The 26,487-nt window shown below is 45.3% G+C and overlaps 1 protein-coding gene across 4 annotated transcripts in view; it reads left to right on the forward strand.

Annotated features, from left to right (window-relative positions):
- Positions 1-26,487, forward strand: part of SHLD2 (shieldin complex subunit 2) — a 1,059,977-nt gene that overhangs the window by 353,853 nt on the left and 679,637 nt on the right. For all 4 annotated transcript variants that reach the window (XM_078643303.1, XM_078643304.1, XM_078643305.1 and 1 more), the window contains one exon: positions 11,492-12,993. In XM_078643303.1, coding sequence (XP_078499429.1) covers positions 11,520-12,993 — 1,474 coding nt within the window. In that variant the 5' untranslated portion in view covers positions 11,492-11,519. The remainder of the gene's footprint in view (positions 1-11,491; positions 12,994-26,487) is intronic.

A 26,487-nucleotide genomic window follows, 5' to 3' on the forward strand; every position in this document is an offset into this window, starting at 1 on the left:
TAAATTTGTTTGCCCAAATGCAAGATTGGCATTTCCAAGCGTGGTACTGTGTATGCCCAACAGTTGTGAGACACTTCAGATTGTCATGCCAGCATCTAGATCATGTTTGGTCATCCACCCCTGGTTCAGGAGATGGACGCTTGGTGTGGCTGAAGGCCTGGTGCAGTGGACTCTGTGGGACCGGGTGGAGGGCCGGACCGAAAGTCAGGGCTTGCACCTTGAGCCTGATGTCTTTGGGTCAAGGGTTAACCTCATGAAGCATACGCAATTCTTGTAATCAAATTCATTCAGAGTATACAGCATAATGAACAAGGAGAGCTTCTTGTCTTGACTTGTGGGTTTATTTTCTGGCTTTTCCTTTTTCGTTAGACCTCCTTTCGCCATCACATGTTTTGTCATCTCAGGGAAGTATCCCCACGACTTAATCAAGGCTAAAATCTCCAAATGTCGTCTGGAGTCAATCCTCATTTGTGGTGTGAAAATCCAAACTGTAGATTGCCGTTTCGTGGTGCCTATATGAGGCACTAATGCCAAACGCTCATATCCTCTAAAGAAACAATGAATAGCTGCAGTACGTGATTGAGCATTCTCCCTAGTCCAAATCGCTGAGCATTCTCCCTAGTCCAAATCGCTGAGAAGTCCACAGTAATGTGTCTCACACTGTTTCCCACAAAGATATGACCAGCACCTCTCTTTAAGTGTATATCTTCCCCGTGGGAGTGTAGTCCCTTGACGGGAGTGTTTTTGTGGTGAGTCCAGGCGAGTCGGCTCCAGACAAACTGCAGGGCACATAAAGAGACTATATGAAGCAGTACGAGACACGAGAGGGCTGGTTACTAAGTATCAAAGTGCTTGTCCTGATCCAAGACCAGGCCGTGCACCAACAGAACACTGGTTAGGACCTACATTAAAGTCATTGAGAGCTGCGCCTATTGACTGTTGTTTCTCTGTTACCCACGATGTTGTTTCCTTTATAATGTTTCTGATATACACATGGTCTTGCATTGCCTTTAATTTTTTAAGGTGCCTCGCTGATTTTCCTTCAATGGCATTATAGTCTATTTTAGAAAAACAGCAAAGCTCTCGCACACAATAATACAGGGTTTGCAACTGGTAGACAAAAGTAGTCAACACAACACATAAATAGCACGAAAAGGACAGATGCAGATTCTTGATTGTGTGTCTCAAGATAGGTTGTTTAATAGGTCCAACAAACGGCCTTATTGATCCACAACCAGCCGACACGTGTTTCGTCGTGTGGAAGTTATCCACCACGACTCTTCAGGGCTGGTGACAAAAAACAACAAAGTGTGTATAGTATTTGTTGTAAAATACAGCACATTTCCAAATTGAATTGGTGACTGAGTGTGACTATAAATACACCCATAGAGTGCCATTCGTCCCCAAATAAAATCAAGATTGGTGAAGGGGTACTGTGACTTGGGTGACTGGTATCAAGAGAAATTCAAATTACATTAAAGTGTTCTATGTCAACATCTTGTTTCTCTTGTATGACTGGTAGAGTCAAGTTCTTCTGAATTTCTTGGACTCGCAAGTGCCGTATTGACAACAATCAGTTTAATAAAAACATCAACAAATACAAAAAATACAAAAAAATCTCAGAGTGAAAAGTGCTCGTTTGATTGGTTTGTGGGTGCATGCAAATCCATAGTGCATGCAGAGGGATGGAGATAAGGTACAGGGAAAAATATCGATGAGTAGGAGAAAATACCTTGTGGCAGGCCTGTAAATACACAGGTCTAGAAGAGTAATACTCAATGTGGACGTGAATCTATATGGAAAAAGAGAAACATAAGCAGAGGGCAAGAGTACTTTGTGGAAAGTCTCTGTAGAGAGAGAAAAAGATTGGAAATCCAGCTTACCAGTATTTTTAGAAAGCTAATTGATAGCGTGGATGGTAAGTCGAAAAATCACGGAACCAGAGAACAAGTGTGTATGTCTCTGTCCAGAATAAGTATGTCGAGTTGCCGGTGTTAGTAAAATACGCTGTGTTGAAAAAAACCCAGTATATGGCATTAATAGTAAAGTACCAAAAGTACATAATGTAAAAACGAACTCGTATTGTCAAGGACTGCTACGGCTATACATCACACTGTACCTTAATACGTGTAGGTATTAGGCAGTTACCGGGAGGGGATCCACTTCATATTCGTTCAGTTTATAGGGCAATCAGAGATGGTAGGGTTTATACTTTTGATCGTAAATACGATTCCATGATCCCTGGCCATAAACAAGGGTCACAAACAGGTAGATCAAACACTTCTACTTCAGCAAATTCCAGCACCACTTCACTGAGCTCCACTGGGCTCAGTGAACCAGAGAATGAGGCACCAGGGAACACTAATACCACACGCACGCCATTTTTATTAGAAATGCAGCGTATCAGGAAGGGCAACAGAGCAATACCTGCAAGAGGCGCAATAGACCCAAAACCCACAGGGGTAAACGCAGGAGCAAACGAGGATTATCGAAAGAAACTGAGATCAGGGACACAGAGGAACTAACTGAAGCAACTAAAGAAGTACAGGCTATTAACCTTTCCTCTTTCCCCCTAACTGATGACATGATTTCATTACTAGGTAAGGGCCAAAGCTTCAACCCCTATGCTACTGGGGATATTTGTCAAGCGAAAATTGATGTTTTCAAATTTGTACGCAACCTCAAATTGAAAAAACATTTTGCTGGACAGCAAATTTCTACTAGACATTCAAAGAATATTCCCAATGTTTTTGATAATGAATTACTGACAATTAAAGACGTGCAAACAACGCACTTGCTTCTTTCTTTAACAGACTTAGAAGAAAGTCCTTATGACATGGAAAGACTATTAGAAGAGCTTGATGTTGAAACTGACTATGGTATGAACAGTGGTCTGAAGTGTAAATCCAAATGGACTCCCACATTACCAGGGGGTAACACAATAGATAATTTCCACAGACATGTTCAGGAAGATTTGAATAGGTTAAACATCAGCAACCTAGATTTGAAATTCAAATACAGAGACAACTTGACCAAAGGTGAACGCTCAGCCTTATAGATTTTGAGCAATAACTCCAGCATTGTTATTAGAGAGGCAGACAAAGGGGGCAATATTGTAGTGATGAATATTACAGACTACAACAATGAGATACAGGGCCAATTGAGTGATGGTTCGTGCTATGAACCACTGTCTCAGAACCCTATGGGCGCTTTAACACTATCAATTAATGGATCTTTACTAAACTGGAAACAATCTGGTCTCTTAGACAATGATGAGTACCTATATCTTAAAATATCCAGACCCACGTATCCGTGGTTATACACTCTGCCTAAGGTACACAAAAATCTCCCTTTTCCCCCAGGCAGACCAATAGTCTCGGGCATAGGTGGTCCAACGGAAAGATTGGTGGAATACGTTGATCTTTTTCTAGGGCCTCTTGTAAAAAACTTACCTTCATATATACAGGACTCAAAACATATACTGAGTATTATGACAGATATTGAATGGCAGCAGGGCACCACATTGGTCACAATGGACGTGGTGTCCTTATATACCAGTATCAATCCCAAACTAGGCATGGAATTCATTGGCAAATTACTATCCAACAGACCGGCATCATTATGGGCTCATACAAAGATGCTGTTGAACATGATGGACCTAATCCTGAACAACAATTGCTTCATTTTTGATCGGAAATGGTACCGTCAAAAAAAGGGCGTTGCCATGGGTTCAAAATTCTCCCCCTCCTTTGCAAATCTCTTTATGGGAGCATTGGAGGCTGAATACATCTGGGGTTCTAAGGGAGCTAAATATATCGACTCTGTGGTTTACTGGGGTCGGTATATTGACGATTGTTTTCTATTATGGTCAGGTACTGAAGCAGCACTCCATTCCTTTTTTGAATATTTGAACTCAAACACATGGGAAATCAGCTTCACAATGCAACACAGTAGCAGCAAAATGGAATTTTTAGACTTAGAATTCTATGTTAGTGAAAATAGACTACATAGCAGACTATACAGGAAACCCACTTCCTGCAATTCCATTCTGCACGCTGATAGTTCTCATCCACAACACCAGATACGCTCCATCCCATATGGCGAATTCCTCAGAGCCTGACGTAATTGTAGTGAACATACAGAATTTGAACAGTGTATTGTGAACATTCATGACAGATTTCTACGAAGAGGTTACTCGAGAGATTCCATAACAAAAGCTGAAAAGAGAGTAAAACGCACCACTAGACCAGATTGTCTAAAGACTCGCACTAAACCGACATCCTCCAATCAACAAGTGAGATTAATCACTGAGTATAATGCTATACACCATACTATAAGGAAGAGTTTCAACAGACACTGGAACCTCCTAACAGCAGATCCTATTCTTAAGGACTGGGTACCCAATAGACCTGCGATCACATACAGGAAGGGTCACACACTTAAGAATAGACTTAGTCCTACTATTCCCCACAACACTGCAGTCCATAATTGGTTAACTACCAAGAGCATGGGTTTCTACAAATGTGGTTTCTGCTCTGTGTATATGGGGTAAACATGGGACATTAACCTTTAAAGGTTTTGACAAAGCTATATACAAAATCAAACAGAATATCACTTGCTTGACTAAGTATGTAGTTTACATTATCGAATGCCACTGTGGCAAAATTTATGTTGGCAGCACCATCAGGGCTCTGAAGGATAGACTGGCTGAACATATGAGAGCGATACAAAAGAGGGATCCTGAATATCCAGTGGCCTTACATGTTGCAGAATGCCAACCCATGGAGGATGACATTAAAGTGCGCTTCTACGGCATTGATGTAGTTCCACTGAATATTAGAGGTGGAAATCGAGAGTTGACACTCAGACGAAGAGAAGCCATGTGGATCATGCGCTTGCAGTGCGTGGAACACGGGCTCAATTATGACCCAGAAATGCAATTTTTCCTGGGCGATTGATTCTTTCACTAGATTTCCCAGGGATCCACCAGTTACTGTACAGTTTTTGAATCTCAACAAAAAAGCCTTTTAGGAACCATAAGGGCAATATGTTTATATCAAAGAATTTAAAAAATACAAAACATATAGATAACTTAATAAATAAATTCGATTTACACGCTGGAGCACTTTCAAGACTTTATAGTGCTACTGGTAGCAGGCACTTTTCCTCACTGCTAAAAATATACAGAGTAAAGATTCCTGCTGTCCTATCCTATGCGACGGAATATATCCCCATAAAGCAGTGGGGTTACATGGACCGTAAAGAAGGAAAAATCCTGAAAAGAATTATGAAGGTCTCAGCTTCTATACCAGTCCAAGTTCTAAGATTAGAATTTTCCATAACTAGTTCTTATGCCGCGGCCGTGGCTAACGTTATTAGGTGGGCTTATAACCTCCTTCATGCAAAGGAGGGAACGCTAAGATTCCTGCTGAAAATGAAACTTTTGATTCAGAAGCTGCTAAGCAAACTTTTCTAGGGAACATGACTGCTGCATTTCTAATGGCAAAAATTTGTCCAGACATTCTACTCACCTGGTCTGTATCACAATTGAAACTTTTTCTCAAATGCTTTACCCCAAAATTGAGTTATGACCTCGACTTTGCACATAGCGAAAAACTATCCACCTATAAATCTTTTACAGACTTACTGGAGTATAAACATATCCAGCCGTACATTGGGTTCTCCCTTACGCATAGTGCAAGGAGGGCGATCTCAATGCTAAGACTAGGCATAATGCCTGTGCAATCTTTTAAATCGAGATGGTCATCTGGAGAATCTTCACTCTGTTCTCTCTGTCAAGGGGGTGACCAGACCATTGAGCATTTATTATTTGTATGCCCTAGTTCTAACGTAATAGGAGCTCGTGCTATGTATATTAACCCGATATATCGCACTTGCAAGATCACAAAGGCAAAAGAATTATTAACAGTGTGTAAACAGCCTCCGAACGAACTTGTATGCTATAATTTCTATAAATTTTTTAAATCTTTGTTATTTTTATACTGATTAATGATGTAAATTTTCTTTGGTTTTTTAATCAATTGTTTAATGTTATATTTGTGGTCCTCTGTTGAGTACCAATACAAATACAATCTTTTTGACTTTTTGACTTGATATGTTTATAATATACATGGGAGTTAAAAATGTGATGGAAATGTACTGTTCATATGTTTTTCTCATATCTCAATATGATTATGATGTTTTCACACATGTGATGCACCAAGTCACATACTGTTGAACCAGATCACTCGTCTACTATACGCACTATCGTTATACAGTTATTATGCATGGAATCACGAACCTTTTAGCGATTTGTGCACTTCACAATAGAATGACAATTTTTCAATACTCCAATGACATGACGAACTACGGTATGGTTAGAGACATTTTCTATCCATTTTTCACTTCCTAAATCTATACAGGATAGCATTATCCGTCCACCATATGAACAATCGTTGCACCGGTAGAAAAAATGGAGGCATGAATCCCTTTTGATCTTAAGGCGCTATGCATCAGTATGATACCAATTTATATGCCATCCATATGTGGATTTCCGGAATATCTGCTGACATCCTTCTATGTATGTTTGCTTGAAGATCTCAAGATATTGATATACTGACTTCCTTCACTTCATCATCAATGAGGATGACTAATGTTACACTCCCGGTTTTGCGATTTTCGCAATTTTACGGCTTTCTCGGTTGGCTTCTGCAAATCTCACCGGTATTTTTCTGTTTATTTTTATCTTCTAAATTTCATTGTTATATTTATGTTACGCACAACACAGGAGGTTATTTTTACACATATCCGTATGCGCCAACCGGTAACGTATACATACACTAGAAGAGGCAACCTCCCAATATGGTGGATATGTTTCAAGGTACACGGTGTAGTTTTCTAACACTAAACTGCACTAATACGCTTCCGTTTTCCGGTTACGTGTCCGTTCTTCGGTAAACGGCGACCGGGAAACTTTGGAGGAGGGATACCGCGATTCGGGTAAGAATGAGTGTGTTTGTCTATCTTTCACCTTGAAAACAGAGAATCGACTAGACGATCTGTTATAAAACAAGAAAGCCTTACTTCTGCTGTCTGAGTCAAAATAGTGACCCCTTCCTCCATTTTCTTTAACAGAACCAAACGCCTATGCTGTGACTGATTGCCCTATAAACTGAACGAATATGAAGTGGATCCCCTCCCGGTAACTGCCTAATACCTACACGTATTAAGGTACAGTATGATGTATAGCCGTAGCAGTCCTTGACAATACGAGTTCGTTTTTACATTATGTACTTTTGGTACTTTACTATTAATGCCATATACTGTTTTTTTTTCAACACAGCGTATTTTACTGACACCGGCAACTCGACATACTTATTCTGGACAGAGACATACACACTTGTTCTCTGGTTCCGTGATTTTTCGACTTACCATCCACGCTATCAATTAGCTTTCTACAGATACTGGTAAGCTGGATTTCCAATCTTTTTCTCTCTCTACAGAGACTTTCCACAAAGTACTCTTGCCCTCTGCTTATGTTTCTCTTTTTCCGTATAGATTCACGTCCACATTGAGTATTACTCTTCTAGACCTGTGTATTTACAGGCCTGCCACAAGGTATTTTCTCCTACTCATCGATATTTTTCCCTGTACCTTATCTCCATCCCTCTGCATGCACTATGGATTTGCATGCACCCACAAACCAATCAAACGAGCACTTTTCACTCTGAGATTTTTTTGTATTTTTTGTATTTGTTGATGTTTTTATTAAACTGATTGTTGTCAATACGGCACTTGCGAGTCCAAGAAATTCAGAAGAACTTGACTCTACCAGTCATACAAGAGAAACGAGATGTTGACATAGAACACTTTAATGTAATTTGAATTTCTCTTGATACCAGTCACCCAAGTCACAGTACCCCTTCACCAATCTTGATTTTATTTGGGGACGAATGGCACTCTATGGGTGTATTTATAGTCACACTCAGTCACCAATTCAATTTGGAAATGTGCTGTATTTTACAACAAATACTATACACACTTTGTTGTTTTTTGTCACCAGCCCTGAAGAGTCGTGGTGGATAACTTCCACACGACGAAACACTTGTCGGCTGGTTGTGGATCAATAAGGCCGTTTGTTGGACCTATTAAACAACCTATCTTGAGACACACAATCAAGAATCTGCATCTGTCCTTTTCGTGCTATATATGTGTTGTGTTGACTACTTTTGTCTACCAGTTGCAAACCCTGTATTATTGTGTGCGAGAGCTTTGCTGTTTTTCAGTTTTTTTGAAAGTCTGTGATTTTCATTCCTGAGCGGTTAAGGGCTTTTCCGCTCGCTCTGAACGCACCACACCGCTACTTAGTATTTAGATACCTGACGTATACACTAGGTAGAGCGCCTCACTTTAACTGAGTTTTTCGAAAAAATCCCTCATTGCTGCACTCAGTCTATTTTAGGCATGTATAATTGTCATGCTTCTTACTCTCAGTACACTAGAACGCTTGAATGAGTTCCCGTCCTCTGTCTTTTATTCTTCCTCTCTATGATCTGCTTCCCCAAATTCCTCTTCCTATTACTTGCTTCACAGGTCTCTTTCGTAATTGCAATAACCAACGAATGTACTTGTACTTGAAACTTGTAGACAAATTATACTGCACACATTTTTCCAATTACTGAGCTGTGCCCTAGTAAAAGCAATATATGAATAATTTTAAGTAATTACATTTCTACCCGGTGTCAGTTCACTAGTGCCACCATTTCAGTTCTGTAAGATGCTTCTTTGTTAATGTGTTTACCATTTAACAAACGAAAACCCTAATTATCCAGCTGGTTGTGATCAGATTCTACATTTGATTAAATACGCAATTTTGTAGATTCTTAGCATTTTACTCTTTAGTAATTGCTAGCAACAAACGTCTCCGGAGAACACATCTTACACGGATCAATAATGACGGTCAGTAATATTGTCCATGGAGAAAGAACCAACCTTTTTTCTCAGAGATTACTATTTTTGATTAGCCAGTGCAGAAGATTTTTTATTTATAAAGGTTTTCATATTTGTGCTATATAGTTTTGAATATGTAGGCAACAGATAGTGATATATGTGTATTTAGCATTTTGTGTTTGCTAAATGCTTCCTCCTTCTCTAAAGTTGCAGTAGAGAAGGGGTTCGTTTTAATTTTTATATTCTCTGTGCTAACTCAGTATTTGCACTCCGGCCAGTTTCTTTATTCTCCCTCATTCAATCCTTCCGACCACCAGAGTACAGCAGGGGCAGCGATGATGTCTGCAAGTCTGTTATGCAGCCTGTCCTGATACTTCCTATGAGGCCACACCTGAACGAGTCTCTGATCTGATCAAGGGGTGGACAGATATGCAGACTCGGTGCTTTGTCCCTCCTTCCATTGATATTGCTGCTTGTGCACATGTATGGTATCTCCAGTCACTTCCTGTTAATTTGAGTCATTTTATGGCATTAGCTGTACTGCACTCTGCCACATAGCTTACATTACATACTGCAAGAGCTCATTATTAATTTGATGTTAGAGTGCACATTTTCCGATATCTTCAGAAGTGGTTTTCCAACTTTTTATTACGAACTGGTGAAGTGTGGCTCAGGGGTTAGAGGCAGCAGACCCGGAAGCTGAGATCGGTCCTGGACCAGGGTTAAATTCCCCGCCTCGGCGGGTCTTGTGCTAAAAATTCCACGGACTCGATAATTCTCGCCCCGGTGCCTCCTCGACTCACGGGTTCACACTCTGCGACTCTGGGCAATAGCTTGCTTAATCTCCACAACGGCCCCTCGCGGCGGGATGCCTGACTTTCACCTTGTGGATACCCTGCTATCTCACAGGGGAATACCAGGAAGGGTTCCCTAAGCAAGCGCCGGGACACCCACTGCGGGTAGCTGTGCGCTATATAAGCTCAACTACATTTACATTTACATTTACATTTACATATGGGATCTCATATGTCCTGATAAATGCACCCCATGAAGGGAAAATGGTGCAGAAACGTGTCGAACTTACGTGTCATGGGTGTGCGAAGTTTCTGTTTTTCATTTGTGTTGAAGCAAATAAACAAAGGAGTAAACACTTAAACACTTGACCCCTAACACAACTTTAGATATCGGGGTTCCCAGTCCGAGCCTTTTCGCAGTTGGTTTTTTCACTACAAATTCACTGACCTAATGGAGAGCAAATCAAGCGCCTGTCAGTGTTAGGTGACAAGATCAGTGGTCCAGTCACCAAGTACAGTGTTCCAGAAAGTAGCATAAGGGGGATATTACAGAACTATTGAGGATTGTGAGCCATTAATACAGTACCAGAACTCCCTAAGAGATTTTTTTTAAAGATATTTTTTATTTGGGGATAGTTCCTAAATCGATTATAAAAATGACATTAAAAGGAATGAATAGATTTATGCCACACGCAGCATGCCACATAATAAGAACCAATATTTATAACCATACACTATAAAAAACCACGACAATTATAAAGTGCAATAATTCTCATCAATAATTATACGTTCTGTTTTAATAATGTTCTCAACGTCTACATCGTAGCGACCACAAACTAGGAGATGTGACCCAGTCTTCGGTCATGGGGTGTATTTGTGGTTCGTGACGTACCTTTCATACATAACATTATTGGGTGCATGACATGCCAGAAGGTATGCAATACGGCACAAACATTTTGTAATGTATCGCCTTGTAATTACATTTATATAGCGCTTACTTCGACAGGTGAAGCATTGCAGCACTTTACACCTAGCTGCACGCTGCTCCCGAATCTGATTACTGCTTAATCCAGTGTTTATTGGTTATTGTTGCTAATTGGGATTAGGCTTGTGATCTCAAGAAAATGATTCCATCGCATTTACTCCAGTTTGTTTGTGGTAGATTAATGTCATAGTTTTGTACTCCACCACCCTATGATTAAAGGATAATTAGAGATTACAAACATCTCTGCAATATACGCTTCTTAGAGCACATAATAGTGCATACGCCCTGATTCGCCTACCCAGCACTTAATAAGGTATCCATCACTTACAGCAATATTTTCTAAAGAAGGATAACCTGGATATACAGACTTGAATAGCACCTTTTGGGTTTTGTTTTGGACATTAAACATTTCCATATAAGTATATTTAGTTAACGCACATTGCCTGATAGAATCTCTGAGTTTCAGTCCTGTACATTTGGCTGCATACAGTGCACAAGAATCATTTATGTCGTTGTGTTTGGACTAATCAGATTTTATATTCGGTGGTTTTATTCATTGTGTTTATTTAGTGTGTTTCTTATTTATGCCATGTGCAATCAATATGACATTCTGTTCAATTGGTTGACATTAGGTTTGTCTTTCACACATTTTCAAGATGTCTGAATTGACAGTAAATGACCTTCCGATATATATATATATATACATTATTATAGTGAAACATGATTACAGTAAAATAATAGTTGTATTTTGATTTTATTGCAGCACAATCACAATAACTATCCAAAAGAGGATGGCACAACATTCCAAAATCCATATTTTTCTTGGGGCACCTGTGATTCCAGACCCGTTGGAATCCTCAGAGGAACTGTATCCTTCAGAAATACATCCTTCAAAAGGTAGTGGAGAAGTCTGGAGAGAAACACGTCTTTTTTATGACAAATCAGTTTTTAGTCTTCGAGATGATAGCACCAAGTGTAGCGTAAGAGGAGATTCTGCCCATTCCAGTGGTGAGCCAATGGAGACCAAAGATGAACCAATTATGACCAATATAACAGAGCGTCAGTCATTGTCAGAAGGACTCAATACAGGAAGCTGCAGTCGTAGTAATGCATCTCAAGGAGCAAATTTCATGGCTGCCTGCGATAAATATTTGCATGAAGACACAAGTCATTTGCATTCAAACCCAAATGTAGTAAGCACGGATAAATATTTTGGGAATACATCAAAAGATGTTTGCGACATTTCTGATAAAGCTTCTGTACATTCCAAGGACATTTCTTGTGTGGTGTCCAGTACAGGAAGCATTTGTATAGAACCGGTTGCAATGGACCACAAACCAACACATTCACCACCCCATAATCACCTCCCTCACTCTTTAAGCCAGTACCTAGATGTATGTTTCCCTAGTAGACAAGGAGCAAAAACATCAACTGACGCATCATATCCTGATCTTTCAACAGAAACTGAATTTCTCAGCATCTTGACTGCAAGTGGGGTCGCAGTTCAAACAAAAAGGGAGTTTCAGGAACAAAATGAACTGAAAAAGATGAAAGCACAAGAAGGAGCAAAAGAAGCAGAAGAATCTTCTGAAGAGTGGGAAACTTCATTCTTTCAACTTTCTCAGACTAGTGAGACCAGTACTGTTGGCAGCCTGGTTGACCATGGAAGAAGTGATGAAACTGCCAGCTCCCTCGACCTTTTCAATCCCGATTGTGCCGAAATATTCAACACCTCTGGCATATCCCAGATTAGCAAAGGAATGTACCTTCCTGAGAAGTGTTTACCTCAATTCCTAAACAAGGCAACCACAGAGCCACAAAGTGAGATCCATCCCTTGTCACCCTTTTCAAGTGGCATCACTTCTAAAAGGTTACGCACAGAGGAAAGATTTCCTGGTCCACTCAAGAAGGCATTGGAAAGCCAGCAGGAAACAAAAAAATCTAAGAGGTTCAGCCCCCCCATCAACCAAAATGTCAATATAGAGCTAAACAAATCACCAATTGCTTGTGACCCTTCCAAGAGAACAATACTGCTTAAAAACTGCTCTTCCAAATCCCAGCGGTATAACATTCTGGTGGTAGTAGTTCACCCTTGCCATATAAAGGAAGTTCAGAGTAAGTCAGGACCCATGACTGGTTCGAGAGTGCCTTTAGCGACTATTGTAGTTTTGGATCAGTCGGAAGTTGAACGCAAAGTTGTGCTATGGCGAGCTGCGGCATTCTGGACACTGGCAGTATTTCCTGGTGATGTTATCCTAATCACAAGTAAGTAGTGACTTATAGAGAAAGTAATAATTCCAATAACAAAACAATTTTTTTGTCAAAACTGATATCTAGTTGCCCTCTTCTTCTACAACGCTTCTTCCTTTTGCATATAATAGCCTTACTCCCAGGCCTACTCTGTCATGGGGGTGATGTGTCCTCTTCAATCAATAATCAATCAATCAGTACTTATAAAGCACTGCCAATCACCCCAGGGGGTATCCAGGTGCTGGTGGGCAGTGCCGGTCAAAGAGCCAGATCTTGAGCTCCTTCCTGAAGAGGGTCAGCAATGGGGCGAATCGTAGATGGAGAGGGATGGCTTTCTACGTTCTGGCGGCATAATAGGAGAAGGAGCGTTCTCTGTTGCAGCTGATTTGTGGTGAGAGGGCGAGGTGTGCGGAGTAGAGGTTTCTCATGGGTTGGTGGAACATCAGGCGGTGGTTCATGTAGTGGGGTCCGATGTTGTGGAGTGCTTTATAGGTGTGGGTCAGGAGCTTGAACTGATATCTCTTCTGAAGGGGAGCCAGTGGGGGTCCTTCAGGTGAGTGGGAATGTGTGACCATTTGGGTTAGTCCAGGATAAGTCTGGCCACTGTGTTTCGGATGGTTAGGAGTCTTTGCATGAGTTCAGTCAAGGTGCCTGCATAAAGTGCATTGCCGTAGTCGAGTCGGGTGGTGATGAGAGCTTGCGTGCCTGTTTTCCTAGTGCTTATGAGGAGCCATCTGAAGAGCCGGTGGTTAGTGTGGAAGCAGACTGAGGAGACTGTGTTGATCTGTTTTTTTTAGTGAGTTTGCGGTCTATTATGATGCCTAAGTTGCGTGCGTGGTCTTTGGGTACAGGGGTGGGTCCGAGCCGAGAGGGCCACCAAAAGTAATTCCAGAGGGACCAGAGGGAGTTTTCTCTGCCAAAGAGCGGCACTTCGGTCTTGTCGGTGTTTAGCTTGAGGCATTTGTCTTTCATCCATGTTCTGACGTTCTGCATGCATTTGTGAAGTTGTTTTTTGTTTTAGTGGGATTGCTGATAGTGATAGGATGAGTTGGGTGTCAGCGTAGGAGATAATGTCGATGTGGTGGGTTCTTACGATGTCTACGAGTGGTGTCATGTAGATGTTGAAGAAGGTGGGGCTCAGGGATGAGCCTTGTGATGGTTGTTGATGTCTATTTTGCAGGCGTCTCGGTCGGTGTTGTCCTTGCTAGTTCTCCATCTTCTTTCCAGTCATTTGCATTCTTGCTTTGCTGTGCCTAGTTCCGGTTTGTACCAGGTGGCCTGTTTGACTGTTCTGTGGGCCTTGTTGTGGGCGGCTTTGTTGGCTACATTGCTAATCCAGCTGTTGAAATTCTGTACTGTTTGGTCCAAGTTGGAGGAGATGATGAGTTTGGTCGAGCTGAGGGCGTTTGTCCACAGTTGCTGGGTTACGCTGGTCCAGTTGAATTAAGGTGCGTTGTGGTGGTGGTGGTGGTGGTGAGGGGCATGGTGGGCCGATGTGGTTGAAGTGTACGATGACATGGTCTGTCCAGGTGAGTTTGTATGTGTGACTGAGCTTGATTCTGTTGCTAGACATGTAGATGGGGTCTAGAGTGTCTCCGGCTCTGTGTGTCGGGTCTGTGACGATCTGCTTGAGTTTGATATTGTGTAATCTCTCTAGGAGGTTGGTGGAGTTGGTGTTGGTGTAGTCGTCGAGGTGGAAATTAAGGTCTCCAAGAAAGATATAGCAGTCTTAGTCAACGGCGTGGGGGGCGGATTAATTTGGCTAAAGCTTCGCTGGTAACTGTGTGAGGTCTCAGTGGATGGTATGCAGAGGGTTCATTTTATGGTGGTATTGGCGTCAGGCGTATCTGGAAGTTCATGTCCTCCATAGCAGGTATGGCGTCATCAATGGTAACTGTGCAGTTGATGAATTCCTTGTGTATGATTGTTATTTCTCCTCTGGATTTGTTAGTGTGGTCTTGGTGTTTCATCTTGTAACCGTTGGGGGTTGCTGATGCGATGTTGGGGCTGATGCCGGAATGAACCAGGTTTCGTTGATGAAAGTAACATCAGGATGAGGCTGGTGATGGTGTCCCAAATCTCAGTTGCATGCTTGCAGCGAGATCTGTCATTCAGCAATTTGAATCTGATCTGGACCAGTGGTTGGTGTTTGGTGAGCGTGATGGTGGTGGTGGTGTCCTTCCAAGTAGGGTTTGAGTTGAATTGGCAGTTTGTGCAGGTAAACGGTCCTTCGGTAGTGTGCAGTGATGTGAGGCAGCAGTTGCTGTTGCGGTTAGGTTTGAACGCATTGAGTTCAGCGGCGAGGTAGTTTTGGCGTTGCCGGGGGGCCAGGCTTCCTGGTGCTTGGCGTGGTCAGGACGAGGACGGCGCTGACGGGCTTACCTTTGACACGCCTTCATTGCGGCCACACGGCGGCCTCCATTAAATAACCCAGAGAAGTGGGAGGGGCTGAATGGGTTGGCAGGTCAGCAGCAGGATTAACTGGGTAGGACCGGCTGAACAAGTGGCGGGCGCGAAGGCAGACTAAACAGGCAGCTACTTTAAAATTATAACCTAGGCTTACAAAATGTGGCAAAGATACCAAAAGTTACTCGGATGTTGCTCAAAATTAATTAAATTAAATATGGGGCACAAACTAAGCAAGTCAACTAAATAACAGAAAAGTGGGCGGAGCGTGGACAAACCGGGTCTGTGGAGGACGGAGGTGACGTGTGGTGGCGCCTCTGGCTGTCGGTGGTGTGAGAGTGGCGAGCAATCCACAGGGGTATGGGCTCCTCTTGAAACCTCTTCTCATACTGCATGACCTTGGGCTTTCATCTGAGCCATGTCAAAAGTTGGAGATCAATTTACATGTCATGCTATGGCTAATTGAAAACTGAATACATCGTCAGGGTCTAGGTGGGTAGCAGCCTTTTGCACAACATGAGGATTAGGGGAAGCTGGATCTTTCCTTTCTCCAGTTTTTTGCTCTTACTTCACTCACTATACTCTTTCCACTAGTCTGACGTTACAAGAAAGCCTTTATATTTCTTTTTCTACAGCATCCCAATCCACCTTTCTGGATTCCTGTTAGAGTATACAGTATTTCATCTCTTCTACACTGTTCTATTTCCAAATCCCAAATAGATGCGATGTTTACAGTCTCAGTGGTAGAAAGTAAACCGCGAGGTTAGTGCGGGTGCAGATATAATCATTTATAAATAATTATACTTGCAGCAGTCAGAGTACATATAGCAGCCCACAATCAGGGCTGGACGGGGAACCACTACCGGACCTGGCAAAGTCCTCGGCCGCCCCCCCTCTCCCCACTCGGGGGGGGGGCGCCGCCAAGCTCTTTGCCGGGGCCGGTTTTCGGCCGATATTGGTATAGGGCCGATTTTGCAGCTATGCTGCAAAAACGGCCCTGTAACAAAAACGGCCCCCACCCGTGCGGCGCACCGGGGGATTTCCCAGTGCCCGCTATGGCCAGTCCGGCCCTGCCCACATGCAACATATTCATGACTGATTGCCTTGACCCTATGTAAGGTAACTGAACCAACCAGCACATGCTTTTTTCCCCTTAGGTCAGCTGTATCCCTTCTCTGGGGGTAACACACCTACAAAGCACAGCAACTCCAACATTTAATCTCTCCCAGACATATCCACTCTACTTTCTTTTCTCAGTAAGATCTCAATAAATCTTGTTATCTTCAAGTTTTGTGCACTCCTACTGTCTCGTATGTCATAACCCATCTTAAGTTCATTATTATTATTTTTTTCACCTCATTACAAGGATCTCAGTTGCTGTTGACTAGATCCATCCTCTCCAAATGCAAATCTAATTTTAAGAGCCTTTCCCATATTTTTTTGTCACCAGTGATACCAATAGTTATGTCATCAATTTTACCATTTACTATGTCATAAGTGATATAATATGTGAGGTCATAAGCAGTGTATGATGGAGGCCTAAGTTATAGTTAGTTAACTAAACTTTAACTTGCAAATTTTGTGTTTTTGTTTATTTTAAACTTTAATTTTGTTGTGAAAAAGCACTTTACTACGGTACTGCCAGAATACACATATATATTCAGATGCGCCGAGGTAGTGTGTTGACCGATGGAGAACATCAGCCGCGAGACTCCTCCTGAGACTGAATACAGGATCAGTATTTTTACAAATCTCCAAGATCAGAGGTGATCTGGGTATCAATAAGATGAGGCCTGTATAAACAAGGGGCCTGAGTTACAAAGTTAACTTAAACTTTTGAGTACGTTCCCGCCTTAAAACAGTAGTAAGTTCAGCACTCCATGTGTCCCCAACCACTGGTTCTGCAGCACCCTTCGATAGAAAATAATGGAGTTAGGGACTTAAAATAAAACCCCATTGGATATCATTAAGGCTCCCAGTTTTCAGTTTTTATTTATTTTCACTGATAAATACAGACAGGAAGCAATCTATTTTCCCACCTGTATTTATTTTGAACCCTTTCCATGCGTCGGACGCGCGGAAGCCGTCCGCCGCATAAGTTCTCGTGTGCGTCGGACGCCTCCCGCCCGTCCGACGCCATTACAGAAGAAATCCCTATGGTGCAGGCACCAGAGGGATTTCTTTCACTCCCCCAAAGCCTCGGGAGCTGGGGAAGAGCTTCCCCAGTTCCCGAGGCCCCCCACCCCGTTTCTGTGAAATGACGATCAGGGCGCACGTCACCCTGATGTCAATTCACAGAAACCAAAACTGAAATGAGCCTTTAGGCTCATTTCACTTTCACTTTCTACGTGCTCAGTGGGCTATCTCAGCGCCCTGAGCACGTAGAAAGAATGGAGAGGTATCATGGGAAAGGGGAGATTCTCCCCAGTGAAGGGGGATCCCCGAGCAGAGATCCACCACTAGACACCAGGGAGAGGGGAGCGGCCCCTTGGTCAAGGGCCTTTGCTCTCCCCCCAAAAAATATTGGCCATATTCAGTCTTTCTGCCCCACTGGGGGCAGATGGGGGCAGTAGCCCCCAATCTACCCCCTGGACGCCAGGGCTCACTGGATGCCAGGTTTTTTTGTGTGCAATTTCAATGAGGGTGGGGGCTACCCAAAACGGGCATGGCAATGCCCCCACCCCCGCCACAACTACAGCCTGTCTGCCCCCCCTGGGGGTAGAAAGCCCACTAGACACCAGGGATTATTTGGGGGCAATTTCAATTAGGAAGAGGGCTGCCCAAAATGGGCATGCCAATGCCCCCACCCCGCCTCTATTTCAGCCTTTCTACCCCCCCCCCCCGGGCGGGGGCAAAAAGCCTACTAGACTGCAGGTTTTTTTTGCCAATTTGAATCGGGGTGGGGGCTGCCCCTTACGCAAAAATTCCAGTCTTTTGTCCCCCCTGGGGGGCATATGGGGGCATTAGCCCCCAATTTGCCCCCGGGCAGAAAGCTTACTAGAAACCAGGGATTTTATTTTTGTATTCATGTAGGGGTGGGGACTGCCCAAAATAGGCATGACAATACCGCCACCCACCCATAGAAATTCCAGTCTTTCTGGCCCCCCCGGGGGGGGGCAGATGGGGCAGTGGCCCCTGATCTGCCACCTGGGGGGACAGAAAGCCCACTAGGCGCCAGCGGTTACGCTGGCTTTTTTATGCATTGGGGTGGTGTCTGCCCAGAATGGACATACCAATGCCCCCACCCCCCAAAAAATAGCCACAGTCTTTCTGCCCCCCTTGGGGACATATCGGTGCAACCCCGCCCCCCCCCCCCTCCCCCCACCCCCCCCCACCCACCGCATTTCCCCTAGGGTGGCAGAAAGACCACTAGGCACAGCCTTTTTTTTAGCAATGTGCCTACCTGTGGATTTTGGGCCCTAGCGCAGTTGGCACATAGGGAAACCTATCAAACCTGTAAATTTTTTTTAAAACTAGACTCCAAGGGAATCCAGGATGGGTAGACTTGTCTGGCTCTCAACAGGTTCTTTTACCTAGACTCCCTTGCAAACCTCAAACTTTGTAAAAAATAAAAAACATTTTCCCCACATTTATGTGGTGGAAAGTTCTAGAATCTGCGTGGATCCATAAAATTCCACACACCCTGTATTCCCCAAAGACTTCAGAGAAAAATGGTACCTCACTTGTGTGGGTAGGCTTAGTGCCCGCGACAGGAAATGGCCTAAACCGCAATGTGGACACAGCACATTCTCACAGTGAAAACTGACCCTTTTTTTGCAAAGTGCCTAGCTATAGATTTTGAACCCTAGCTCTGCTGGCACCTAGAGAAACCTATCAAACCTATACATTTCTTGGAGGGAGGCCCTGGAGGCCCCTAGGGGAGCAGCGATTGCGGTGCGCCTGCGCTTCATCCAATTCAAGTACCTCCATAGGGCATACTATACGAGGGAGCGACTGTGGAAAGCGGGATTGATTGCCTCCCCGGAATGTCTGAGGTGCGGCAGTGCTGTGGGATCCTTTCTTCATACGGTGTGGGAGTGTGTGAGACTGCGGAGATTTTGGTCAGGAGTGTGGGAGTGCCTGGAAGAGGTGCTGGGCTACGAGCTCCCCCGCTCGCCGAAGTTAGGCCTTCTTCATGTCATGGAACAGGTGGGGGGGAATTTGTACAAGCGGCACTTGCTTCTATTGGGCCTCATAGTGGCCAAGAGGGACATAGCTAGGGCATGGAAGGCTACTAGAGCCCCACTGCTGGAGGTGTGGAAACGAGGTTTGGACTTTAACATGGGACTAGAACGTCCGATATTTGAGGCGAGGGGGTGTCCTGCAAAACATTATAAGATCTGGAAGAAATGGGCTGACTACAGAGGCCTTCTGCTGGACCCCCCGGAGCCTCGGGTCGCCGACGCAGATCGCGTCTGAACTGGCTTAGGGTGACGTGGCTCACATGCAGCGTTTACGATTGCTACGCTCCTCTAGTTGGACAATACAGACACCGTGCGGGGTGGAGGGAGGGTTCTGGGTGGGTTAATGGTGGGTGGGTACTGGGGGAATCTTAGCTGGCTGTATTTGAATGTGCTGTTTTTGCTATGCCCACTGCCTCTCTGATAATAGGGGAGCGGTGGATTAGCTCTATTGTGCTGTCAACTGCCAAAACCTAATAAAATTTGTTTTGAAAAAAAAACCTATACATTTCTACAGCTGTGCACTCTGCAAAAAAAAGATCAGTTTTCACTGTGAAAATGTGGCATTAATCTCTAAGAAGACGATTCAATTGAAGGAAAATGTGTTTTTTAGTGCCAATCGGAGCATAAATTGATCCAAGACAAATTTCCCAATGCGTAATTTAGCGAAGACATAGCGACCATCAGGGTCTGACCATGTCTTCGAAATCGTAATGCGAAGTGATCTCCTGACAAGAATAGCCACTCCACAATTACAGACAGGGTTAGGGTTGGTAGAATAATTTTTGTGTATACTGCTATGAATGACCTTCCCGACCCAATCTCTACTGAGTTTGTTAGATTCAAGCTCATCAAGATGAGTTTCCTGCAATAAAGCTATATCCACATGTTTGGACTGCAGATAAGAGAGAACTTTCTTTCTTTTAATGTAATGGATGAGACCATGTACATTCCATGTAATAACAGATAAAGGATGAGCATGAGTCATGAAGGAATATATTTAAAAGATAGTAATAATTAATATGAGAGACAAACAATAAGAAAGAGTAAGAATAGGAAAAGAGGAATAGGGAGGGATGGGAGGGGGGGTATTCTGGCTATTGGAAGAGAAAAGAACGGCGCAGTATCAGAAACTTGTAGGATAGAAAAAGAAAGGAGAGGAAAATATAAGAAAATAAAAGCTGTATAGAAGTAAAATAAAGAAGATCGAGCAGAATACGGTTATGTTAATAATAAAGTAGAAATGAAGCAAATATTATTTATTTGGAAATATAAATATAAAAGGGGGTGAAAGAAGAATGTAGGGGAATTAGAAGAGGTAATCGAGAGAATAGGATATCAAAGAGATTGGGAGACCTAGACTGTGAACCGCGGGTCTGGGCGCACTGGAGCACCACCGCGGGATAGGACCCCACCAGAGAAAAGAAGAGGTTAGAGATCAGCAGAGTAGGTGACAGTGGAAGGTAGGGAGCCTATAAAGATAAGTTAACAAAGAGATATAGATACAATTAAAGACGATATAAGAGTGAGGAAAACAGGTTGAGGATGTGATAACTAGGAATTAAGCAACCAAATACTAAAATGACCATATTAGTCTATGTCCTGTAGTACCATGTCATAGTCTATAAAGTTGATAACAACAAGCAAAACCTAAATTTTTTTTTGTTTAAATCTTTTTATTGAGGTTTCTAATATCACGCCCCCGAGGGGGCGGGGGGGAAAGGCAGAAAATGTTAACTCATTATTACACACATTAGAGGGTTACATAGCAATGGATAGAAATACATGTAGTGGTCTTCTCGTGACAAGTAGTTCCGACCTCATCTGATTTTGCTGCAACCGATGGGTCCATTGGTGTGTGAAGTGAAGTTTTGAGTGTATTTTGCCAATGTCCTCGACTCCATGTTCGGAGTGTGCGTATCAGTAGAGGAGTGTATGAGTGTCGTCTCCGTGTGTGTCGTCGTAGATCTGTAATCCCATGATAGATACTGATGAGGGAAAGGCGCGCTGGTCTCAGAACTACCGGCCTGCAATTAAAAAGAAAAACGTAGAACCGTGGGGAAAACTTTTCATAGTGTAGTATGTGGTGAGGGACGTGTGCGGCTCATCGGTCAGGGCCAGAGGGCGCGGTGCGCGGAGGGCGCCAAGAGCCATGAACGAAGAGGCCAACCGGGGGGTTGGTAGGGGGGCATCCAGCGGGGTCATCGCGACCAAGCTGCAAGAGGGGCCTATTGTCGAACTGCTCCGCCTTGCGCGTGGGGGGCCCAAGTATATGGTAACTGAGCGGGGTGCCGCGGGGAGGCCGGGGTGTGTGGGGGAGATGGCTCTGGGATGTCGTCTGGGGTCGTCTCGTGTTTAAACTGCATGAGCAACTGCGCCCATTCTGGAGAGATGGGGTGCTTTGGCACTCCCCTGACTTCCTCGTCTCTCAACAGCTCCTCCTCTGCCGCCCCCCATTTATTCACCGCACCTATCCAGGCTGCTTCCGGGGGGCCCGAAGGGGCCCTCCAGTGCATGGCGATAGCCCTTTTTGCTAGTAGAAGGGCAAAGGAGGCGAACTTCCATTGCAGTTTCTCCGATTTCTTTCTATATACCCAACGCACAAGCTTCCCAAGATTCTATTTGTGGTAGGTTGACTAGCGTACGAAGGGTCTGGTGTACCGTGTTCCAGTATTGGCTGAGGGAGGGGCAATCCCAGAATGTGTTTAAAATGTGCTGCTGGCAGGTTACAACGCGGGCAAAGAAATGGTGTGTCCGGGTAGTATCGTTGAAGTTTATCTGGCGTGAGGTAAGCTCGGTGGAGAATATTATATTGTATGTTCTTAAATCTCGCGTTTCTGGATACTTTTTTGGTGTATTCCAGGGCGCGTTCCCATTCCGCGTCGTGGAACACCCTACCCACGTCATCCTCCCAGGTCTGTCTCAGGGCGTCTAGGGAGACGTTTGTCGGTTCTCTAATGGCTTTATAGTGCCACGTTACTAGATGCCTGCCGGATCCCATTTGTAGTATTGTATGAAGCACCGGGTGTGTGGGCGGTTCCCCTTCTCGTAGGTCCCAGAACGGTCGTGTGTTCTCTAGGAGCTGCCTGTGTATGAGGAATTGGCCATGCGGAAGGCCATACCATTCGACCATTTGGCCGTAGGTGCGCAGTTGTCCATCTTGTATCAACTCCGCTATCTCCGTGACGTCATGGTCGGTCCAGGTTTGTAAACTCCTGGTGGTGAAGTGGTGTTCTCCTCTAGGAAGACCCACCAGCGGTAGTAGGGGGGAATAGAGCGGCTTGCCCTTGGAGGGTCGGTGAATGCGCATCATACACTTAGGTGCTATGGATATCTGGAGCAGGTAGGTGCGGGACGGTTTGGAACCCGGCAATAACAGGCGTCTGATGACCGGGAGAGGTATCTTGCCGGTTTCTGTTGTAGTTCCCACTATATGGCGCTCCGCCGTCCAATGGGATAGCCACTGAAGTTGCGCCGCCAGGAAATATGATTCGAAAGACGGGGCTCCGAGGCCGCCCTCTGTAGTAGGTAGTTGTAATTTTTGGAGCGCTACTCTATGCCGGCCATTTCCCCATATGAGCGTGGTGAGCAAGGTGTCCAGTTCCCGGAAAAAGGATCTGGGTGGTATCACCGGGAGGTTGGCGAGGTGGTAAAGTAGTCTGGGTACCATTATCATTTTAGCTAGGGCCACCCGGCCGATAGGTGCTAGGGGTAGAGATTTCCAGAAGGCCACTGCCGACCTCAAACCAGCCAGCACCTTGCGGTGGTTGCCTTCGTACAAATCCGTCGGGGATTGGTACAGTCGCACTCCCAGGTATCGGGGGGGCCGATCTGTCCCAATGGAGCGATTGTGTGCCTAGCGTCACAGTGTGCGGTGCCAGATGGGGGCTGAGCGGGTACACGGTCGATTTCTCCCAGTTGACCTTGAGTCCTGAGATAGCGCCAAAGGCTTGCAGAGTGTCCCATATTGGGGTGAGATCCCTAGTCACGTCACGGACGTAGACCATTAGGTCATCTGCATATAGGGAGACACAGTGCGTTGTCTCCGCTATCGGTATCCCCCAGGCGTCTCCCTCTCCTCGTAGCCGTATGGCCAATGTTTCAACCGCTAACGCGAACAACAGGGGGGAGAGCGGGCAGCCCTACCTGGTGCCCCTTTCGATTGGGAAGGGATCTGATATTAGTTTACCGATTCGCACCCTAGAGGTGAGTCCATTGTATAGGAGCCGCGTGTATGCTAGCAGGGTCTGGCCATAATTTAGTGACTGGAGGACCGTGAAGAGGTGTCACCACAGCAGTGTGTCAAACGCCTTTTCTAAATCAAATATTAGGCATGCCGCCCAAGGGCACCTGTCGCATACGCTGTCCTGGATGTGGAAGAGCCTCCTCAGATTGTGCAAGGTGTTGCGCCTGGGAACAAATCTGCACTGGTCGGGGTGAACTAATGTGGGTATGAGTGGACTGTAACGGTCCGCTAATATTTTGCAGAGGATTTTACAATCCGCGTTGAGGAGTGTGATGGGTCTGTACGAGGAAGGTTGTGTCGGGTCCCTGTGGGGTTTTAAAAACTTCACCATAAGATTTTCCCGGAACAATGCGGGTAGGATCCCTGTTGACAGGGCCTCCTCGTATGTAAGTGCGAGATGGGGCACTAGCTGGGCCTTGAATTTGCTATAATATTCTAGCGGGAGCCCATCCATCCCCGGCGATTTCTTTCGAGCGAGGGATCCTATGGCACATTTAATCTCTGGCGCTGTGATTTTTCTGTCTAGGTCTCTTTGATCTTCTGGGGTTATGGCTGGAAGTCTGTGTGTACCTAGGAATTTTTGTAGTGCGTCGTGTGGTGCTGGTACAGGGTTGCGGTATATCCCTATGTAGTAGGTGCGAAATGTACTAAGGATGCCCAATTGAGAGTAGTGGAGCCTGCCTGTTTCGACAATCAGCTTCGTGATGGGCTGCGAAGTTGTGTCCTGTTTGGCCATCCATGCTAGGAGGGCGCCCGCCCTATTACCCTCCCTGTGCATGCGGATTGCGTATTTACGGAAGTTATATTTCCGTCGGTCCCAGAGTGTTGCCGTATAGGTCAGTTTCGCCGCTCCTATTTGTTCTGGGGTGGCCCCGCCTTGATCCGAATCTTGGGTTAATCCTGCCAGTGTCTTTTCCGCGTCGCTTAATGCCCTTTCTAGTGTTCTCCTTACCCCCACTATCTGCTGGATACAGTGTCCGCGTGCAGTGACCTTGTACGCGTCCCATTCTAAGCCTCTAGTGGAAGCCGAGCCCGCGTTGCGTTGGAAGTGTGCACTGATGAAGTCCCCGTGTGTGTGGCAAAAGGCCTGATTGGTAAGGCACTCCTGAGGGAGTCGCCATGTGGGGACCGGGGGGTGGGGCGGTCGTGGTCCAACACTGTGCGTCCGAGGTAGTTGACGTGTTGTATTGTTTGTAATAGTGTGGAGGAGCAGAGGAATCTGTCTAGGCGCACCCTAAGGTTGTGTGGGATAGAGTGGAAAGAGTATAATCTGGTCGTTGGGTGATGCGCTCTCCAGGCATCTATCAGCGTCCAGCGACTCACCCAATTGCGGAAACTCTCGGTTTGCTTGTGTGCCGGGGAGCTTCGTGGGGGTGGGGGGTGATCTGTCGAGGAGTAAATCTAGTGCACAGTTGTAGTCCCCTCCTAACAGCCAAGGAATCGCGGTATAGCGGGCCAGGATTCCAGTCAGCTCATCCCAGTATCTGTATTGCTCTGTGTTCGGGGCATAGATGCTACTGAATAGTATTGGCTGTCCTTCTATTAGGCCACTAATAAAGGCGTATCGTCTGTCACTTTCTATTAGTCGGGTTTGTTCCTTGAAAGGCACTCCAGGTCTGATCAATACCAACGAGCCTCTTGCGAAGGCGGAGTATTTCGTGGCACATATGATTTCCCGCCATTTACGGTGAAGTCGGCCTACCTTTTGGTCCGTCAGGTGAGTCTCCTGTAGGAGGGCCACCTGCGCCTGTTGTTGTTTAATGCAGGCGTAGATGGAATATCGTTTAGCGGCTCTGTGCATCCCCCTAACATTTAATGTTATGACTTTAAGATCCGATTGTGGTGCCGTGGTTGTCATGATACGGTTGTGTCATGTGAGGGGCACGTGCGCCATCCGCCCCCGCTCCCATCCCCCGGCCCCCTCTGCCGACCCAACGCCCCCCGCCCCGACCCCACACCCCCATGTCCGCCGCTTGCATTGTGACTAGGAAAATAATAACCTACAGAGGGGATACATTTTAACTTCGGGAAACGTTCCCAACTAGGGGGACCTATCGTGCGAGGCAATACGTCCAAACTGCAAAACATGTTAGTCTGTTAGTCTGTTAGTCCGTTGTTGCGGGGTGGTGGCTTGGTTTCCTCTCAGGCGCCGCCGGCTCCACCACCAAGAAGTGAGTGACTGAGAAAGTCGTTCCGTTGGTGTCTAGGGCTCGTCCAGGCATGCCCGGAGTAGCGCGACACCAACCCAGCTGCGCCCGGGGTTCGGTCGTCAGACTCCACCTCACTTACACTGTCTCGGGCTGCTTGGGATCTGAGGGGCAGAGCAGCGTGGGCCGAGCCATTGTGGTGGGTGAACCTCCGTATAATTGGCCTGTTTTACATCAGCAAGTCTGAGGTCTGGGGTGTCACCCTCGGGGTGTTTGGGACCCCTCCCCGGAGGCCCGAGCGTCGCAGGTTTCTTCTTCTGAGCTGAACAAATGCGGTCCGTTGTCCAAGTCCGATGCCTCCTCAGGTGGGCCGAGTGCGGCCACGGCTTTGAGCGCTCTTCTACGTTCCGCTATAATTTGGCTGAGGTCTGGGGAGCCTTTCCTCGGTGGGGTGGAGCGGGTGCTGAGTTGTGTCAGGGTGACTTTACGGCTCTGTCCCCGCGGCCGCTGCCCAGATGGATTATTCTGT

Source organism: Lissotriton helveticus, chromosome 5_1 (genome assembly GCF_964261635.1).
Source record: "Lissotriton helveticus chromosome 5_1, aLisHel1.1, whole genome shotgun sequence".
In the NCBI taxonomy this organism is placed as follows: Eukaryota; Metazoa; Chordata; class Amphibia; order Caudata; family Salamandridae; genus Lissotriton; species Lissotriton helveticus.